At 43.6% G+C, this 19539-nt stretch overlaps 2 protein-coding genes across 2 annotated transcripts; both read left to right on the top strand.

The window, feature by feature from the left end:
* The first annotated feature begins 6355 nt into the window (after nt 1-6355).
* LOC135543744 (claudin-4-like) lies at nt 6356-8645 on the top strand. The gene is made up of 2 exons (XM_064971100.1): nt 6356-6394; nt 8127-8645. The coding sequence occupies exons 1-2, from the start codon at nt 6356-6358 to the stop codon at nt 8643-8645; spliced, it is 558 nt and encodes a 185-aa protein (XP_064827172.1).
* An 8085-nt stretch (nt 8646-16730) lies between these two features.
* Nucleotides 16731-18229, top strand: LOC135543855 (claudin-4-like). The gene has a single exon (XM_064971178.1). The coding sequence runs from the start codon at nt 16840-16842 to the stop codon at nt 17872-17874; it is 1035 nt and encodes a 344-aa protein (XP_064827250.1). The 5' UTR covers nt 16731-16839; the 3' UTR covers nt 17875-18229.
* The last annotated feature ends 1310 nt before the right edge of the window (nt 18230-19539 follow it).

Below are 19539 nucleotides of genomic sequence, written 5' to 3' on the forward strand. Positions count from 1 at the left end.
CAGCCTAAACCCCCAAACAACAAGCAATGCAGATGTAGAAGCACGGTGGCTAGGAAAAACTCCCGAGAAAGGCCAAAACCTAGGAAGAAAAGTAGAGAGGAACCAAGCTTTGAGGGGTGGCCAGTCCTCTTCTGGCTGTGACGGGTGGAGATTATAACAAAACATGGCCAAGATGTTCAAATGTTCATCAATGACCAGCATTTATAGTAATAATAGTATTATAATAATAGTAATAATCACAGTAGTTGTCGAGGGTGCAACAAGTCAGCACCTCAAGAGTAAATGTCAGTTGGCTTTTCATAGCCGATCATTGAGAGTATCTCTACCGCTCCTGCTGTCTCTAGAGAGTTGAAAACAGCATGTCTGGAACAGGTAGCATGTGAACAGGTCAGGATTCCATAGCCGCAGGCAGAAAAGTTCAAACTGGAGCAGCAGCACGGCCAGGTGGCCTGGGGACAGCAAGGAGTTATCATGCCAGGTAGTCCTGAGGCATGGTCCTAGGGCTCTAGTCCGAGAGAGAGAGAAAGAGAGAATTAGAGAGAGCATACTTAAATTCACACTGGACACCGGATAAGACAGGAGAAATACTCCAGATATAACAGACTGACCCAAGCCCCCCGACACATAAACTACTGCAGCAGAAATACTGGAGGCTGAGACAGGAGGGGTCAGGAGACACTGTGGCCCCATTGTATTTCACTTATAATTAATTGTATCACAAGTCCATTGGGTCAGGAGTTTACATACATTAAGTTGACTGTGCCTTTAAACAGCTTGTAAAATTCCAGAAAATTATGTCATGGCTTTAGAAGCTTCTGATAGGCTAATTGACATAATTTGAGTCATTTGGAGGTGTACCTGTGGATGAATTGAAGGCCTACCTTCAAACTCAATGCCTCTTTGCTTGTCATCATGGGAAAATCAAAAGAAATCAGCCAAGACCTCAGAAAAAAATTTGTTGACCTTCACAAGTCTGATTCATCCTTGGGAGAAATTTCCAAACGCCTGAAGGTACCACGTTCACCTGTACAAACAATGGTACACAAGTATAAACATCATGGGACCAAGCAGCCATCCTACTGCTCAGAAAGGAGATATGTTCTGTGTCCTGGAGATGAACGTACTTTGGTGCGAAAAGTACAAATAAATCCCAGAACAACAGCAAAACCTTGTGAAGAACTTGTGAAGATGCTGGAGGAAACCTGCACAAAGTATCCATATCCACAGTAAAAATGAGTCCTATATCAACATAACCTGAAATTTTAGCAAGGAAGAAGCCACTGCTCCAAAACCACCATAAAAAGCCAGACAACGGTTTGCACCTGCACATCTGGAAAAAGATTGTACTTTTTGGAGGAATGTCCTCTGGTCTGATGAAACAAAAATTGAACTGTTTGGCCATAATGACCATCGTTATGTTTGACGGAGAAAGGAGGATGCTTGCAAGCCGAAGAACACCATCCCAACCGTGAAGCATGGGGGTGGCAGCATCATGTTGTGGGGGTGCTTTGCTGCAGGAGGGACTAGTGCATTGAAGCAACATCTCAACATCAGTCAGGAAGTTAAAGTTTGGTCACAAATGGGTCTTCCAAATGGACAATGACCCCAAGCATACTTCCAAAGTTGTGGCAAAATGGCTTAAGGACAACAAAGTCGAGGTATTGGAGTGGCCATTACAAAGCCCTGACCTCAATCCCATAGAACTACAAACCTAACTCAGTTACACCAGCTCTGTCAGGAGGAATGGGCCAAAATTCATCCAACTTATTGTGGGAAGCTTGTGGAAGGCTTTGACCCAAGTTAAACCCAAGTTTGACCCAAGTTAAACAATGTAAAGGCAATGCTACCAAATACTAATTGAGTGTATGTAAACTCCTGACCCACTGGGAATCTGACGAAAGAAACAGAAGCTGAATTAAATCATTCTCTCTACTATTCTGACATTTCACATTCTTAAAATAAGGTGGTGATCCTAACTGACCTAAGACAGGGAATTTTTACTAGGATTAAATGTCAGGAATTGTGAAACTGTGTTTAAATGTATTTGGCTAAGGTGTATGTAAACTTCTGACTTCAACTGTATACATCAAACTTGCCAGTATATTAACTATAGGCTATTTAACTATCAAACGTTTATTGACTTGATTATTCTCATCATTCTTAGCTTAGCAAAATGGTATAGTCATTGTGCTTTCTCAATGGACATTCATTCGGGTGCTTTCGTAAATTCACTCTGGCTATCTGTAGGCTGGACACAGAGAGAGTCAAAATTCACCAAAGGCTGAAAAATCAGCTTAAAACTTAAGAACGCTGGTTAACTGGAACACTAGTGTGAGCCCAATGCAGATTAATGGAATCGAACGTTCGCAGAGCTTGTTTTGACTGGAGTGATGCTTAAAATTCCGTAAAAAATTTATCCCTTTTTATTTTACCATTACAATCTGTTTATCGGACGAAACTGGAATAAAACAACTTGTGTAGAAAGTAAACATCCGCACCTCGATGGTGTCATCTGTGCTTATGTCTACTTAATGAAAAACATTCTGGACTGCCCAGACTTACATAATTACAAAGAGGAGAGTCTCCTGATTAAAATGGTGTCCGTGTAACAGTTTTGCTTCCGTCCCTCTCCTCGCCCATACCTGGCTCGAACCAGGGACTCTCTGCACACAGAGACAACAGCCACCCTCGAAGCATCGTTACCCATCGCTACACAAAAGCCACGGCCTTTGCAGAGCAAGTTGAACAACTACTTCAAGGTCTCAGAGCTAGTGACGTCACCTATTGAAATGCTATTACCATGCACCCCGCTAACTAGCTAGCCATTTCACACCGGTTACACTCCACTAATTAGCTAGCCATTTCACACTGGTTACACCCCGCTAACTAGCTAGCCATTTCACACCGGTTACACCCCACTAACTAGCTAGCCATTTCACACCGGTTACACCCCACTAACTAGCTAGCCATTTCACACCAGTTACACCCTGCTAAATAACTAGCCATTTCACACCGGTTACACCCCGCTAACTAGCTAGCCATTTCACACCGGTTACACCCCGCTAACTAGCTAGCCATTTCACACCGGTTACACCCGACTTGAAAAAAACAAAATATACACAGTATGATATTTGGCGAAATAGACCAGCATGCAGAAAACAATGGGGGGGTTCTCAACGTTCCAAGGGCAAAAAGTATTTTGGGGCTAGCATTTGATGACAACCGAGCTAGCTGCACAAGCTTACATAATTAGAAAGAGGAGATTCTCATGATTAAAATGGTATCCGACTTGAAAAACATCAAAATATACACATTGCAAGATATTTGACGAAATAGACAGACATGCCTATATTTCTTCCATAGGAAACAATGGGAAGACCGCAGAGTTCCAATATTATTTTTGTTGTTTACATTTTAACTATAAAACAATGTGAGCAGGTCTCATTGCCAACAATAGCGAGGCTGGCATTGTGACGTTGAACAATAAGCTGGGAATAGAATCTTTGGAAGGCAAGTATGTGCTCAATACAACTAATAGGAACTGGCAGGGTGAAAAATGCACTAAAATAAGGCCTGTTCTTTTGCGATTACTTCAATAATAATAAGCTGGGAAATATGGTCATATTCTGAAACTGGGCTCCAAGGCGGATGCATTGAACTAGTTTTTATCAGAAAATAATGTTGTTAAAAATGTAATGTGCCCAGCCTAATATCTACCTGGATTTCAGAGCACTCTCATCTGAGTGTACCAGAGCGGAGAGTGCTCAACACCCATTGAATATGACAAGTGTCAATAAACTTTGGGAATAAAGCATAAATAAATTGTTTCCAGCAGCACATTTACAGTCAAATTACTATGGGAACAAATATGACTGATTTAAAGAAATATTGGAACAAAGTTGTCTAATGAAGGCAAACAATTTAGAAACCTCCAATCCTGTAGCCTACTCCCGAAAATCACGTTGTACAGTTCCATATTTCCATTCCATCCTAACGAAACCCTCAGGGTTTTGTTTTTTTCTGAATGGAAACACCATAAAAAGAAATTGAATTAAGCCAAATTTCTTCAAATCAATCCCATATACTATGTCATTACAATAAAGTTTTATATTCTCTGGTAATGCCAATACAGAATACTATCAAATCCTTCTCAAAGATGCCCTCTGGTGGTCAAACTAGCAATAACTTTCAGTAAAAGAAGAAATGGCTGAGAATGAAATGACTTGCCATAGAATGCTGCAGCAGCACTCAGGGTGTGCCACGGTATGACGCAACTTTTAAAGGAGGAACCACTGTACATTCCTTTCACATTTCCATAAACTTCAAAGTGTTTCTTTTCAAATGGTACCAAGAAAATAAATATCCTTCCGTCAGGGCCTGAGCTTCAGGCAGTTAGATTTGGGCATGTCATTTTAGGTGATTTTTTTTTATTTTTAAAAGGAGCCAATCCTTAAGAGTTTAACAGGTCAAAGAATAGTTTATGATATATTGTGTTCAAATATTCAGTTAATTTAGACTGGGAGGAGAAGTTCCTGAGGAAACTGCAATGAAGGGACATTTCCTATAACAGCATTGACACTTCTCTATATGTTTCTTTAAAATGGGATGAATTTAAGTAGAGAAAGAATTGAATCAGTTGATGATTGTTTAACCCTGTGATTTATGTTCAGATAAAACAATTGTATCTGACTGCAAAACGTTTCCTGGTTGCTGTTTATGTTCACTACATCACCAACAAGCCTAAAGTCGTGGCCAAAAGTTTTGAGAATGACACAAATATACATTTTCACAAAGTTTGCTGCTTCAGTGTCTTTAGATATTTTTGTCAGATGTTACTATGGGATACTGAAGTATAATTACAAGCATTTCATAAGTGTCAAAGGCTTTTATTGACAATTATATGAAGTTGATGCAAAGAGTCAATATATGCAGTTTTTCAAGACCTCTGCAATCCACCCTGGCATGCTGTCAATTAACTTCTGAGCCACATCCTGACTGATGGCAGCCCATTCTTGCATTATCAATGCTTGGCGCTTGTCAGAATTTGTGGGGTTTTGTTTATCCACCCATCTCTTGAGGATTGACCACAAGTTGTCAATGGGATTCAGGTTTGGGGAGTTTACTGGCCATGGATCCAAAATATCCAGGAACAGTTTGGTGACAAACAATGCCTTTTCCAACGTGATGGAGCACCTTTCCATAAGGCAAAAGTGATAACTAAGTGGCTCGGGGACGAAAACATCAATATTTTGGGTCCATGGTCCAAAACCCCACTCATGAATTGTCTCAGGATGCTTTACTGTTGGCATGATACAGGACTGATGGTAGCGCTCACCTTGTCGTCTCCGGACAAGATGCCCCAAACAATCAGAAAAGGGATTCATCAGAGAAAATTACTTTATCCCAGTCCTCAGCAGTCCAATCCCTGTACCTTTTGCAGAATATCAGTCTGTCCCTGATGTTTTTCCTGGAGAGAAGTGGCTTCTTTGCTGCACGTCTTGACACCAGGCCATCCTCCAAAAGTCCTTGCCTCACTGTGCGTGCAGATGCACTCATACCTGCCTGCTGCCATTCCTGGCAAGCTCTGTACTGGTGGTGCCCTGAACCCGCAGCTGAATCAACTTTAGGAGACGGTCCTGGCGCTTGCTGGACTTTCTTGGGCGCCCTGAAGCCTTCTTCACAACAATTGAACCGCTCTCCTTGAAGTTCTTGATGATCCGATAAACGGTTGATTTAGGTGCAATCTTACTGGCAGCAATATCCTTGCCTGTGAAGCCCTTTTTGTGCAAAGCAATGATGATGGCACGTGTTTCCTTGCCGGTAACAATGGATGACAGAGGAAGAACAATGATTCCAAGCACCACTCTCCTTTTGAAGCTTCCAATTAGTTATTCAATCAGCATGACAGAGTGATCTCCAGCCTTGTCCTTGTCAACACTCACACCTATGTTAAAGAGAGAATCACTGACATGATGTCAGCTGGTCCTTTTGTGGCAGGGCTGAAATGCAGTGGAAATGTTTTGGGGGGATTCAGTTCATTTGCATGGCAAAGAAGGACTTTGCAATTAGTTGCAATTCATCTGATCACTCTTCATAACATTCTGGAGTATATGCAAATTGCCATCATACAAACTGAGGCAGCAGACTTTGTGACACAAATATTTATTTTCATTCTCAAAACTTTTGGCCACGACTGTACAGTCAGTGACCGGGACCTTCTGACTGAAACATTTAATACATCAGAGTGTAGAATTATTTCAAGCCTTGTCAATGAAACAGTAATCATTAGTCTATGTAGTGTATTATATTGTTCATTTCAGACATCAAGAACAAATTTCGGAGTGACAGCATTTTGATGGGCATGGATATTGTGGATATTGTGGAAATGGTGGAGGTCGTGGATGTTGGGTGGTCCTTTGCAAGGGGTGATGTAAGTTTCCTTCAGATAGATGACACAGACACAGGAATCTTGGTATTAAAGTCTTTAGTAATCAAATGCAATTGCAGACAGAGATTCACATCCAGAATACCTCAGTAGTCTATAGTATAGATCTGTGTGGCAAAACAGGAGACAACACTCCTTATACTAGTTGGGGTGGACAACGTACCGTCAATCATACCTTAACATTGTTACATTGGATTAGGTACAAAGTATCTAAGATGAGAAAAACATGTTTAGACTGTGGTTTCTCACTCTGCTAGTAGCCATCAACCACACCTGTGTCGTCTCAGACGCTTTGCTGCTTTCGGAACATCTCGGCCTTGAGGCTACGTGACTATCAATAGATACAGGCAGTTCTCAGCCTGAGAAGTAAAGCAGTACATCTCCAATACCAAGTACTTTTCTATCATTGCACATTGCAAGCATACGAAGGTTATAACCTGATTACAGTAATCATGGTATTGGTATTTTTCTACATTGTCATTAACAGGTCACAGAGGAGTTTATGACATATATTCAGTTAATTTAGACTGCGAGGAGAAATTCCTGAGGAGAATCTGCAATGAAGGGATAAATTCTCAATGTTTCTTATGCCCATATTACAACTTCTCTTTACGTTTCTTTAAAATGGGACAAAAATTAGATTCATTTAAGTGAAGAAAGATTTGAGTCAGTAGTTTATTTTTTTTAACCCTGTTAAATATGTTTAAATAAAATTATTGTATCTGACTGCAAAACATTTTCTGGTTGCTGTTGTGCATTTCCTGTTTATGTTCACTACATCACCAACAAGCCTACAGTCAGTGATCGGGACATTCTAACTGAAACATACAGTATATCATAGTGTAGAATTATTTCAAGCCTTGTCAATGAAACAGTAATCATTAGTCTATTTAGTCTATTGTATAGTTAATTTCAGTACATCAATCCAACCTTACAATTATTTATTTCACAATCAAGGGTTTTTCAGCATATAGTTTCAATCTATTGATGTGTACTATGAGGCCCAGTCCCTTTATCATTGCCCCAACAGGCTTCGGGGTCTAGGGGGGATGTTGCCCCTAGTTACTGATCAACAACCTGTCACGAGAACAACCTGTCACGAGATTTTCACCCCAATGATGATAATGATGGTAACTAAACAATAATTTAAGCTTTGACCAATTCCCGAAGTTTGTAAGACTCTGGGTTTGATAATAATTACGCAAAGACTAAGATTCTGCAAAAGGTTAGTTGTAGTTTATCCAGAGAGCTCTGAAGTCAAACAATGCATACACAGTAATTTTATAACTCTTACCCCCACCGGCCTGGCAGTGTCTCCTGTGGATGTCCTCCCTAGATTAGAGGGGCCTTGTTAAGGCCCTCTGTCCTGTTATCAGTTGTCAGAGTTACAACCAGGTCATGTGTAGTTCAATTGTCCTTTGTTGTCTCAACCATCCATTTCTTTAACTTGTCTCACACATACATTATTGGATTATAGTCTTATAATTCTAATGCATTTCACATTGTCTTAGAATTAGAATACATTTCACATAGTCTTATACGTTTCATGGGGGAATTCTTTAGTCATTACTTTAAACATGTAATTTACTTTATCACAAACTTCGGAGTGAACGAATCAGCTGAGCGAGACAGTCAGGGAGATAGCATTTTGATGGGCATGGATGTCGTGTAAATGGTGGAGGTCGTGGGCATCGCCATGAGAGTCCTAGGATTAATACTGGCCGTCGTGATCTGTGCTCTCCCCACCTGGATAGAGACAACCTTCATAGCAACTAACTTTACCAACACAGGTGTGGTCTTGTACGGCCTGTGGATGAGCTGTGTGACACAAGGCATGGGAGAGACACAGTGTGGGGTGTACAACTCCATTGGGTGGTATTTGCCCGATGTTCTGCAGGCCGCCAGAGCCATGATCCTCACTGCCATCATCCTGGGGGTTCTGGGGGTCGTGGTCTCCATGGTCGGTGCCAAGTGCGCAAACTGCGTCAAAGACGAAACGTCTCAGGACAAGTTGATAAATTTTGCTGAAATACAATTAATCTTGGCCGGAATTATCATCCTCACCCCTGTTTTCTTGGTAGCAATATCAATCATCGACCATTCCACGCAGATTGAAAGAGAGACAGTATTGGGGGCCTCGCTGTACTTCGGCTGGATGGCGGCCGCCCTGCTCCTGATTGGAGGGTCATACGAAGGTTGAAAGTCATGCGTCCTCCGATACACAACCCAACCAGCCGCACTGCTTCTTAACACAGCGCACATCCAACCCGGAAGCCAGCCGCACCAATGTGCCGGAGGAAACACTGTGTACCTGGCAACCTTGGTTAGCGCGCACTGTGCCCGTCCCGCCACAGGAATCGCTGGTGCGCGATGAGACAAGGACATCCCTACCGACCAAGCCCTCCCTTGTTACTCTTGATGAAGTTACAACACTTGGACCCAAAGTTTGATACTTCTGTTTATGTTTCTATAAAATGGGATGAATTTAACAAGGCATTTCTGGTGTGGTTGAAAAACCAGTTTTAATGACTCCAACCTAAGTGAATGTAAACTTCTGACTTCAATTGTATATCAACAAATTGGTGAGGGCACTAGAACAGTCTGCTTTACCTGGCCTCACCCTCGAATCTGAAGTCAAATGTCTACTGTTTGCTGATGATCTGGTGCCTACAGCAGCACCTAGATCTTCTGCACAGATTCTGTCAGACCTGGGCTCTGACAGTAAATCTCAGAGAGACAAAAAAATAGTGTTCCAAAAAAGGTCTAGTTGCCAGGACCACAAATATAAAATCTATCAAGACACCGTTGCCCTGGAGCACACAACATTTTTTACATTCCTTGGCCTAAACATCAGCGCCGCATGTTACTTCCACAAAGCGGAGACTTGGCCTTCTTTGCTATCAAAACATTCCAATTACGATCTGGCTAAAAATACTTGAATCAGTTGTAGAACACATGCCCTTTCTGTTTCTGAGGCCTTGGGTCCACTCACCAACCAATAATTCACAAAATGGGACAAACACCAAATTGAGACTGCATGCAGAATTATGCAAAAATATTCTTTGTGTACAACGTAGAATACAAAATAATGCATGCAGAGCAGAATTAGGCCGATACCACTAATTATCAAAATCCAGAAAAGAGACGTTAAATTCTATAACCACCTAAAAGGAAGCGATTCCCAAACCTTCCACAATAAAGCCATCACCTACAGAGAGATGAACCTGGAGAAGAGTCCCCTAAGCAAGCTGGTCCTGGGGCTCTGTTCACAAACACACCCTACAGAGCCCCATGACAGCAGCACAATTAGACCCAACCAAATCATGAGAAAACAAAAAGATAATTACTTGACACATTGGAAAGAATTAACAAAAAAAACAGAGCAAACTAGAATGCTATTTGGCCCTACACAGAGAGTACACAGCGGCAGAATACCTGACCACTGTGACTGACCCAAAATTAAGGAAAGCTTTGACTATGTACAGACTCAGCGAGCATAGCCTTGCTATTGAGAAAGGCTGCCGTAGGCAGACATGGCTCTCAAGAGAAGACAGGCTATGTGCTCACTGCCCACAAAATGAGGTGGAAACTGAGCTGCACTTCCTAACCTCCTGCCCAATGTATGACCATATTAGAGACACATATTTCCCTCAGATTACACAGATCCACAAAGAATTCGAAAACAAATCCAATTTTGAAAAACTCCCATATCTACTGGGTGAAATTCCACAGTGTGCCATCAGAGCAGCAAGATTTGTGACCTGTTGCCACAAGAAAAGGGCAACCAGTGAAGAACAAGCACCATTGTAAATTGTTGTTGACCTTGATGATATTTTTGGCCTTCTGTGATCGGGTGGCGTAGGTGTCTTGGAGGGCAGGTAGTTTGGCCCCGGTGATGCGTTGTGCAGACCTCACTACCCTATGGAGAATCTTGCGGTTGTGTGCGGAGCAGTTGCAGAATCAAGCGGAGATACATCCCGACAGGATGCTCTCGATTTTGCATAGAAGTTTGTGAGTTTATTTGGTGACATGCCAAATGTTTTCAGCCTCCTGAGGTTGAAGAGGCACTGCTGCGCCTTCTTCACTACGCTGTCTGTGTGGTTGGACCATTTCAGTTTCTCTGTGATGTGTACTCCAATGAACTTAAAACTGTCAACCTTCTCCACTACTGTCCCGTCGATGTGGATAGGGGTGTGGGGGGTTCCCTCTGCTGTTTCCTGAAGTCCACGATCATCTCCATTGTTTTGTTGACGTTGAGTGTGAGTTTCTTTTCCTGACACCACACTCTGAGGGTACAGGAGAGGGTAGGAGAGGGCAGAGAATGTACCCTTGTGGGGCCGCATTGTTGAGGATCAGCGGGGTGGAGATGTTGTTTCTTCCCTCACCACCTGGTGGCGACCCTTCAGAAAGTCCAGGACCCAGTTGCACAGGGCGGGGTCGAGACCCAGGGTGGACCTATTGGGGCGGTAAGCAAATTGGAGTGGGTCTAGGGTGTCAGGTAGGGAGGAGGTGATATGATCCTTGACTAGTCTCTCAAAGCACTTCATGATGATGGAAATGACTGCTACGGGGTGATAGTCGTTTAGCTCAGTAACCTTAGCTTTCTTGGGAACAGGAACAATGGTGGCCCTCTTGACGCATGTGGGAACAGCAGACTGTGATAGGGATTGATTGAATATGTCCGTAAACAATCCAGCCAGCTGGTCTGCACATGCTCTGAGGGCGCGGCTGGGGATGTCATCGGGGCCGGCAGCCTTGTGAGGGTTAACACATTTAAATGTTTTACTCACGTTGGCTGCGGTGAAGGAGAGACCGGAGGTTTTAGTAGCGGGCCGTGTCGGTGGCACTGTATTGTCCTCAAAGTGAGCAAAGAAGTTGTTTAGTTTGTCTGGGAGCAAGACAATGGGGTCCGCGACGGGGCTGGTTTTCTTTTTGTACTCCATGATTGACTGTAGACCCTGCCACATTCCTCTCATGTCTGAGCCGTTGAATTGCGACTCTACTTTTTCTCTATTGCCGTGTCTTTGGCTATGCTGGATTAAGTGAAATGACATGCTATTCTATGAAATAATTTCTCCGTAATTAATATTCCCTGATTAAGCTAATCAGGTAAATGTAATTAACTAGAAAGTCAGAGCACCATGAAATAATGTTTATAGATCTGTTATCTTCTGAATAATCTCTTAACCTCACTGCGCACGGAACCCGCTAGCGGGCTGAAATTCCACCAACATAAGGTGATCGCAACATAAATAGTCAAATTAAACATTCATGAAAATGTCTCACATGTATCGAAAGCCTAGAATCTTTGCTAATCCAACTGCGTTGTCAGATTTAAAAAATGATTTACTGTGAAAGAATACGATGCGATTATCTGAGTATAGAGCCCCATAAAAAAAAAATTTTTTTTAACCAGCACAGGCGTAGCATAATCACAAACTGCATTAAAATAAATCGTTTACCTTTGACGATCTTCGTCTGTTTGCAATTCCAATGCTCATTGTTACACAATAAATGATCTTTTGTTTGATAAAATCCGTTTTTATAGCCTAACACGAAACATTTTGTGAACCGCTTGTGTCGTGAATTCCGTCTCATTCCATTTTCGACGACACATTCCAGGTAAATAACTTTTCCAGTCATGTTTGGTTTCACTGCAATCAACTGGTTTGTTTGTAACACAATCAAACCTGATGGGCCATTTCGCGGGACATATTGACATATTGATTTGAAGACAAGTTATGACATCATTGTGCACCAATGATTTGCCCGCTGTTTCGTTGATTGACTGTTTCGTTGATTGACTGACTGACCACTGATCATCTTGAAATCTAGCTGGGTAGATAGCCAATGAGCTGAGGTAAACGGCAATAGGCCATGTTTATGTGTTGCAAGACCAACCCATGTAGTAAGCTCCAGCGTAAAGTGAGTCATTCACTATTGAAGTTTCATACCGGAAGGAGAAACACATATTACGCACTGCATTGTTTGGTAAACGCGCAGATTCAGCTGTTTATATATCAATCATTATGGCGACTAAGTCAGGGAAAGCTAAATCTAAGTCTAGATATACAGATGTACACACAATTTCAGAATAAATTGATTGGGAAGGTGAGACAGAGATTGTTGTAGGACGATTCATTTAGCGATTGTGGAGGAATATTTTTTGAACGGGCGAGGACATCGTTTTGGACTGGTAAGTTCTTATCATGCTAATGCCCTTGTTTGAAATTAATAATATAAAATATTATTTGTGATTTTTTTTTACATTTTAGAAGCAATATATAAACATGTAATGTCATGAAATGTGAGATGCGTGTGTCTGCAGCCCCACCCCAACCCACATGAAATAGCCCATTTGAGGCTGTTGAGGGGAGGGCAGGCCCACAACAATGGCCAAAGTGAAATGGAGACAGTAGATACAGCTGGTCTGTTGTAATATAATAAAGACAGTAGATCAAGCTGGTCTGTCATAATATAATAGAGACAGTAGATCTAGCTGTAATGTCATAATATAAAAGAGACAGTAAATCTAGCAGGTCATAATAATATTTTCAACCTTATGTTCCCTGTACTCTCTATATATATGTTTATTATAGCTGTTGATACAGGGCTCATATATGAAACTATTCTAACTGAACATTTTCTTTCAAAGTGACACTGACTACAAATGGGAGTCTTATCCGGTATCCTGTGTGAATTTAATTCCCAGGTCTCTAAGCAGTCTGGTTGTAGATGTTGTCACAAAACCTCTGCAGCTCACCTCCACTGGTCGGACTTCTGTGTTCCAGCCATGATGCCGTGCTTCGGCAGCTAGATCGGCATAGCGCAGATGTTTTCGCTCATAAGCCTCATCTACTGAGTCCTCCCAGGGCACTGTGAGCTCAATGATGAAGACCTTCTTGAGCGAATGGGACCAGAGCACCATGTCAGGTCTTAGGGTGGTGATTGCGATCTACGGAGGAAACACAAGTTGCCGGCCAATGTCAGCTAGCATTTTCCAGTCGCGGGCCAAGCACAGCTGGTCTCGCTCTAATGGTGTAGAGCCGCTCTTCGGTGGTTTAGCCTCTTTGCGGACAAAGGTCGTCTGTAAGGGGTGTGATGCTGCTTGGGGTGGTAGGGAGTTGGTGGCAGCTCGCTTGTCCTCCAGGGCGGACGCAAAGTTTTTAAGGACTTGGTTGTGACGCCAAGTGTAGCGTCCTTGGGTGAGGCTTGTTTTACACCCTGTGAGAATGTGCCTGAGGTTGGCTGGCATGGAACAGAGGGCACAGTCCAGATCTTCACCATACCACTGGTGAAGATTAACTGGTGTTGGAAGGACGTCATATGTTGCTCTGATGGAAAAGCTCAACCACCTCGCTTCCATGGCCCACAGATCCTTCCAGCTGATCTTCCTCTTCTCCACATTGTCCCATCGAGTCCACTTTCCCTGTTTGGCAAGAGAGACTGCCTTGGCCCACCTTGCAGCCTCCTCCAGATGGTGTACTTCCTGCACTACCATCTTCCGCCGCTCTGGTGCAGTGGCCTTACTCCAAGCAGCACGGCTAGTAAGCCCAAGGCCTCCTCTCCCTTGCTGAACATGACCCACAATGTCAGCATGTCTGAGGGTTGCTGTTGCCTCCTGGACTGCTTTTCCTGGCCTCCATTTGCGCCCAGTTGCCAAGGTCGGCGCGTTGTTGCTCACCACTGGGTCTCGAGATTTATTCAGTGTCATCTGGAGCCTGGTTTTTGCACACTTGAATTCCTCTGTTAGACTGGTGAGGGGAAGCTTGAGGACACCATCTCCATAGAGGCCTATGGTGGTAAGGCATCTTGGAACTCCGAGCCACTTCTTTAAGTAGCCTGTGACTCCTCTTTCCATCTTCTCCACTGTTGAGATTAGAACCTCATACACTGCTAGGGGCCACAACACCCAGGCTAGGAGACCAAATGGCAGACACCAGGCCTTTAACTTTCCAGGTAGCTGGGTGATGTCAATGGACTGTAGGCTACTACTGATGTCTTTGCGTAGCTGTTGCACCTGGTCTTTGTCCTTCAGACTTGCATCATACCACCTTCCAAGGCTTTTTACCGGCTCCTCAGACACTTGGGATTTGGTCATCTCCGATGAAGAATTTCAGGTCAGAGAGTACTCCCTTCACAATCGAGATGCTGCGTGACTTGGATGGTTTAATCTTCATACGGGCCCAGCTGATGTTCTCCTCAAGTTTTCTGAGCAGTCTCCTGGTGCATGGGACAGTGGTGGTCAATGTTGTAATGTCGTCCATGTAGGCTCTGAGTGGAGGGAGGCGGAAACCAGAGTCGACTCGCTGTCCACCAGCAACCCATTTTGAGGATCTGATGATAACCTCCATTGCCATTGTGAATGCCATCGGAGAAATGGTACATCCCGCCATTATACCTACATTCAGGCACTGCCATGAGGTGGTGAACTCTGAGGTGGTGAAGCAGAACTGCAGATCCTGGAAGTACGACTTCACCAGGTTTGTGATGGTGTCCGGTATGTGGAACAATCTGAAGGCAGACCACAGGAGTTCATGGGGCACAGAGTCAAATGCATTGGCGAGATCGAGGAATACCACATGGAGGTCCCTTTTCTCCACCTTGGCCATTTGGATCTGGTGCCAGATCATGCTGGAATGTTCCAAGCAGCCAGAGAACCCTGATATTCCTGCCTTCTGTACAGATGTATTAACGTACACATTCCTTTGCAGGTACTCAGCCATCCTCTGGGCAATGACCCTAAAGAAGATTTTACCCCCGACATTCAGTAAGGAGATTGGGCGGAATTGGCTGATGTTCACTGCATCCTTCTCCTTAGGGATCAGGACCCCGCCTGCCCTACGCCACACTTAGGGTATTATCTTCTTGATTTCTTGTTGCCTCCTGGAAACTGGTGGGGTTGGAACCTTTCTCCCGCCTTTTGCCTCTTGCACTCCAAAGCTTTCTGCCCCGTATTCATAGATGATGTCCCCCATCCTCTCCAACTTCTTCTCCACAGTGCCTCAAAGTTTCTTGAGGGTCAAGGTAAGGTCAGTATTCACTGTTTCCCACAACTTCTTGTCACTGGCGCCAGGCCACTTCACATGCGGTCTGTGCCCTGGTAGTCTCCTCTCGACTGCAGGTCTGGGAGGCTGGGTGAGTTCCACTCTTGTTGTTGGTTCCACTTCAGTTGTTACTTTGGTGCTTGAGTTTACGTCCTCCATGACAGTGGTACTGATGCACTGCAAACTATGGTTTGCGTCCAGTTGTTGTGCTTCATTCGACTGATTTGATCTGAAACATATATCATAATGTAGAATTATTTCAAGCCTTATCTATGAAAGTGTTATCATTAGTCTTGTGGCCTACAGCAGATCATCCACCAGGGGGAAACTCGTCGAGGCCCGGTGACAGACGGAGTCATCACATCACGAGCCGATGGCGCCATCTGCTGGACATGCCAGGTCTCAACGGTCTCTCCGCCCAGGACTAATTGGGGCTGATTGAGTCAGCTGAGTTGGTGAAGTAAGGTGAGGAAGTAAGGTGACTTCCGTGTAGTTGGAGACGGTGCTCGAGCTAACACGAGGGTGTTTTAGTTTATGTGCCCGACAGGATACAGCAAGACCCGAAGCCCAAAAGACGGTATCCCGGAGAGGGTTTCATGGGGAGACCTATCCTTTTCTTTGGATTTATTATTTAATAAAGACCCTTGAAACCGAGCTAATAATACTCTGTCCATGTCTGATCTGTGTAAAAGTCTTGACCAAACCCCCTGGTCTGCCACAGTGTATTTAGTCTATTGTATTGTTCCTTTCAGTCCATAAATCCAAACTCACAATTGTTTACTTCACAGTCAAGCGTTTTTCAGCATGTAGTTTCAATCTATTGATGTGTACTGTTAGGCCCAGTCCCTTTATCATTGCCCCTCAGAACAGGCTTTGGGGTGTCGGGTAAAGTTTCCCATAGTTGCTGATCATGCGTCAGTTTAGCATTTTCCCCACTAATGGTTAAGGTTAGGATTGGGTTGAGGGAAGACTAAAACAGGTTTTAATGCCTCTTCAGCCCAAACTCAGATTGGGAAAATTTAATTTTCATCACATCCCAACAACATTGTTGTATAGTTATTATATTATAATTATTCCTATTTGGTATTAATTGGTTTATTCTAGGTTGGATCTCAACATTCCATATTGTTACACAATGCTGTTTTATGAGTTTGAACTGAGTAAGTTTTTCACCCATTCGGGTCGCTGCCACATCCTGCCCCACATCTTTATTAATAGGATTTACATTTCCATGACAACATATTGAAGTGACATCACAGCATTGAACAGTTATAGAGGTCGTCTGAGTGGAACAGCGCCGCATTCTTACAAGAGTCAGCAACGAACTTGAGTAAACACATTTGCTGAATGAGACGCAGTCAGGGAGATAGCATTTTGATGGGAATGGATTTCGTGTTTACCGTGGAGGTCGTGGGCATAGCCATGGGAGTCATAGGATTAATAGTGACCGTCGTGGTCTGTGCTCTCCCCACCTGGATAGTGACAACCATCATACAGGCTAATGTTGCCAACACAGAGGTGGTAACGTACGGCCTGTGGATGAGCTGTGTGGCCCAAGGCACGGGAAAGACACAGTGTGAGGTGTACAACTCCATGTGGGATTTTCCACAGTGTATACAGCCTGTCAGAGCCATGTTACTCACTGCCATCATCCTGGGGGTTCTGGGGGTCACAATCTCCATGGTCGGAGCAAAGTGCACCTACTGCATCAAAGATGAAACGTCTCAGACTAATTTGATAATCATCGCTGGAATTCTTTTCATCCTGGCCGGAATTCTCATCCTCAGCACCTTATTCATGGTAACAATAACCGTCCAAATCAACTGCTTCATACAGTCCAAAGGAAACTTTGAGTTGGGGAACTCGCTGTACTTCGGCTGGGTGGCGGCCGCCCTGCTCCTCATTGGAGGGTTCATACTGTGCATCAATGTGGGAGTCTTTGGATGGATGATGGGAATCTTTGGATGGATATTCTCCCTCATTCCCTGTGGTATCTCTGTATTGTTTATATTGGACTCCAATAGGGACGCATGGATGCTTCTGATGACAACCTCCATCTCCTCCATCCTGGGAGCTCTAGGAGTGATGGGGTCCATCCTTGGGACCAGGTGCTGTAACTGCATCAAGAGTAACAGGACAAGGGTCAAGGCCAGGTTCATTGTTGGAATATTCTTCATCCTGGCTGGTATCCTGCAATTCACCACTGTCTTCTTGAACTATTACTTGACACATAACTTTCCAGGATACTGGTGGGGGATTTTGATATCTTTTTCTGAAAACAGTAGATGGGCCACCTCCATGCTCCTGATAGGAGGAACCATACTCTGCTGCAGCACCTTGAAGAAGCCAGACTCGACAACAACTAAATCAATCACCCACTAACATCTCTGTCCAGAAGCTGTACTTTCTTGTTTTAAAAACCATAGGGATCCAATCATTCTGATTATATTATGAAAAATCTCCTCTATCCCTTCTGTTCGGTGTTAGAATATTGGAAGGGATCAGATTAGGTGTTCCACCTTGTCTTTAACCAGTCAAAGAGGACTTTGACATAGTGTTCATATATTCAATTAATTTAGACTGTGAGGAGAAGTTCCTGAGGAGACTGCAATGAAGGGACGTATTCTCACTGTTTCTTCTCTGATTTCCTATACTCGTATTGATACTTCTCTTTCTGTTTCTTTAAAATTGGATGAATTTAAGTAGAATAAGATTTGAATAAAAAGTTGATTGTTTAATGCTGTTAAAAATGTTAAAATAAAAAAACTGTATCTGACTACAAAGCATTTCCTGGTCGCTGCTGTGCATTTCCTGTTTATTATGCTCACCATGTTAACCACAATCCTACAGTCAGTGACTGGGACCTTCTGACTGAAACATATACAGTGGGGAGAAAAAGTATTTGATACACTGCCGATTTTGCAGGTTTTCCGACTTTCAAAGCATGTAGAGGTCTGTAATTTTTATCATGGGTACACTTCAACTGTGAGAGACTGTGAGAAAATCACATTTATGATCTTTAATTAATTTGCATTTTATTGCATGACATAGGTATTTGATATATCAGAAAAGCAGAACTTAATCTTTGGTACAGAAACCTTTATTAGCAATTACAAAGATCATACGTTTCCTGTAGTTCTTGACCAGATTTGCACACACTGCAGCAGGGATTTTGGCACACTCCTCCATACAGACCTTCTCCAGATCCTTCACGTTTCGAGGCTGTCGCTGGGCAATATGCACTTTCAGCTCCCTCCAAAGATTTTCTAGTGGGTTCAGGTCTGGAGACTGGCTACGCCACTCCAGGACCTTGAGATGCTTCTTACGGAGCCACTCCTTAGTTGCCCTGGCTGTGTGTTTCGGGTCGTTGTCATGCTGGAAGACCCAGCCACGACCCATCTTCAATGCTCTTACTGAGGGAAGGAGGTTGTTGGCCAAGATCTCGCAATACATGGCCCCATCCATCCTCCCCTCAATACGGTGCAGTCGTCCTGTCCCCTTTGCAGAAAAGCATCCCCAAAGAATGATGTTTCCACCTCCATGCTTCACGGTTGGGATGGTGTTCTTGGGGCTGTACTCATTCTTCTTCTTCCTAAAAACACGGTGAGTGGAGTTTAGACCAAAAAGCTCTTTTTGTCTCATCAGACCACATGACCTTCTCCCATTCCTCCTCTGGATCATCCAGATGGTCATTGGCAAACATCAGACGGGCCTGGAAATGCGCTGGCTTGAGCAGGGGGACCTTGCGTGTACTGCAGGATTTTAATCGATGACAGCGTAGTGTGTTGCTAATGGTTTTCTTTGAGACTGTGGTCTCAGCTCTCTTCAGGTCATTGACCTGGTCCTGCCGTGTAGTTCTGGGCTGATCCCTCACCTTCCTCATGATCATTGATACCCCACGAGGTGAGATCTTGCATGGAGCCCCAGACCGAGGGTGATTGACCGTCATCTTGAACTTCTTCCATTTTCTAATAATTCAAATCAAATTTATTCATATAGCCCTTCGTACATCAGTTGATATCTCAAAGTGCTGTACAGAAACCCAGC

The sequence above is a fragment of the Oncorhynchus masou genome, chromosome 8 (assembly GCF_036934945.1).
Source record: "Oncorhynchus masou masou isolate Uvic2021 chromosome 8, UVic_Omas_1.1, whole genome shotgun sequence".
NCBI classification, from domain to species: Eukaryota; Metazoa; Chordata; class Actinopteri; order Salmoniformes; family Salmonidae; genus Oncorhynchus; species Oncorhynchus masou.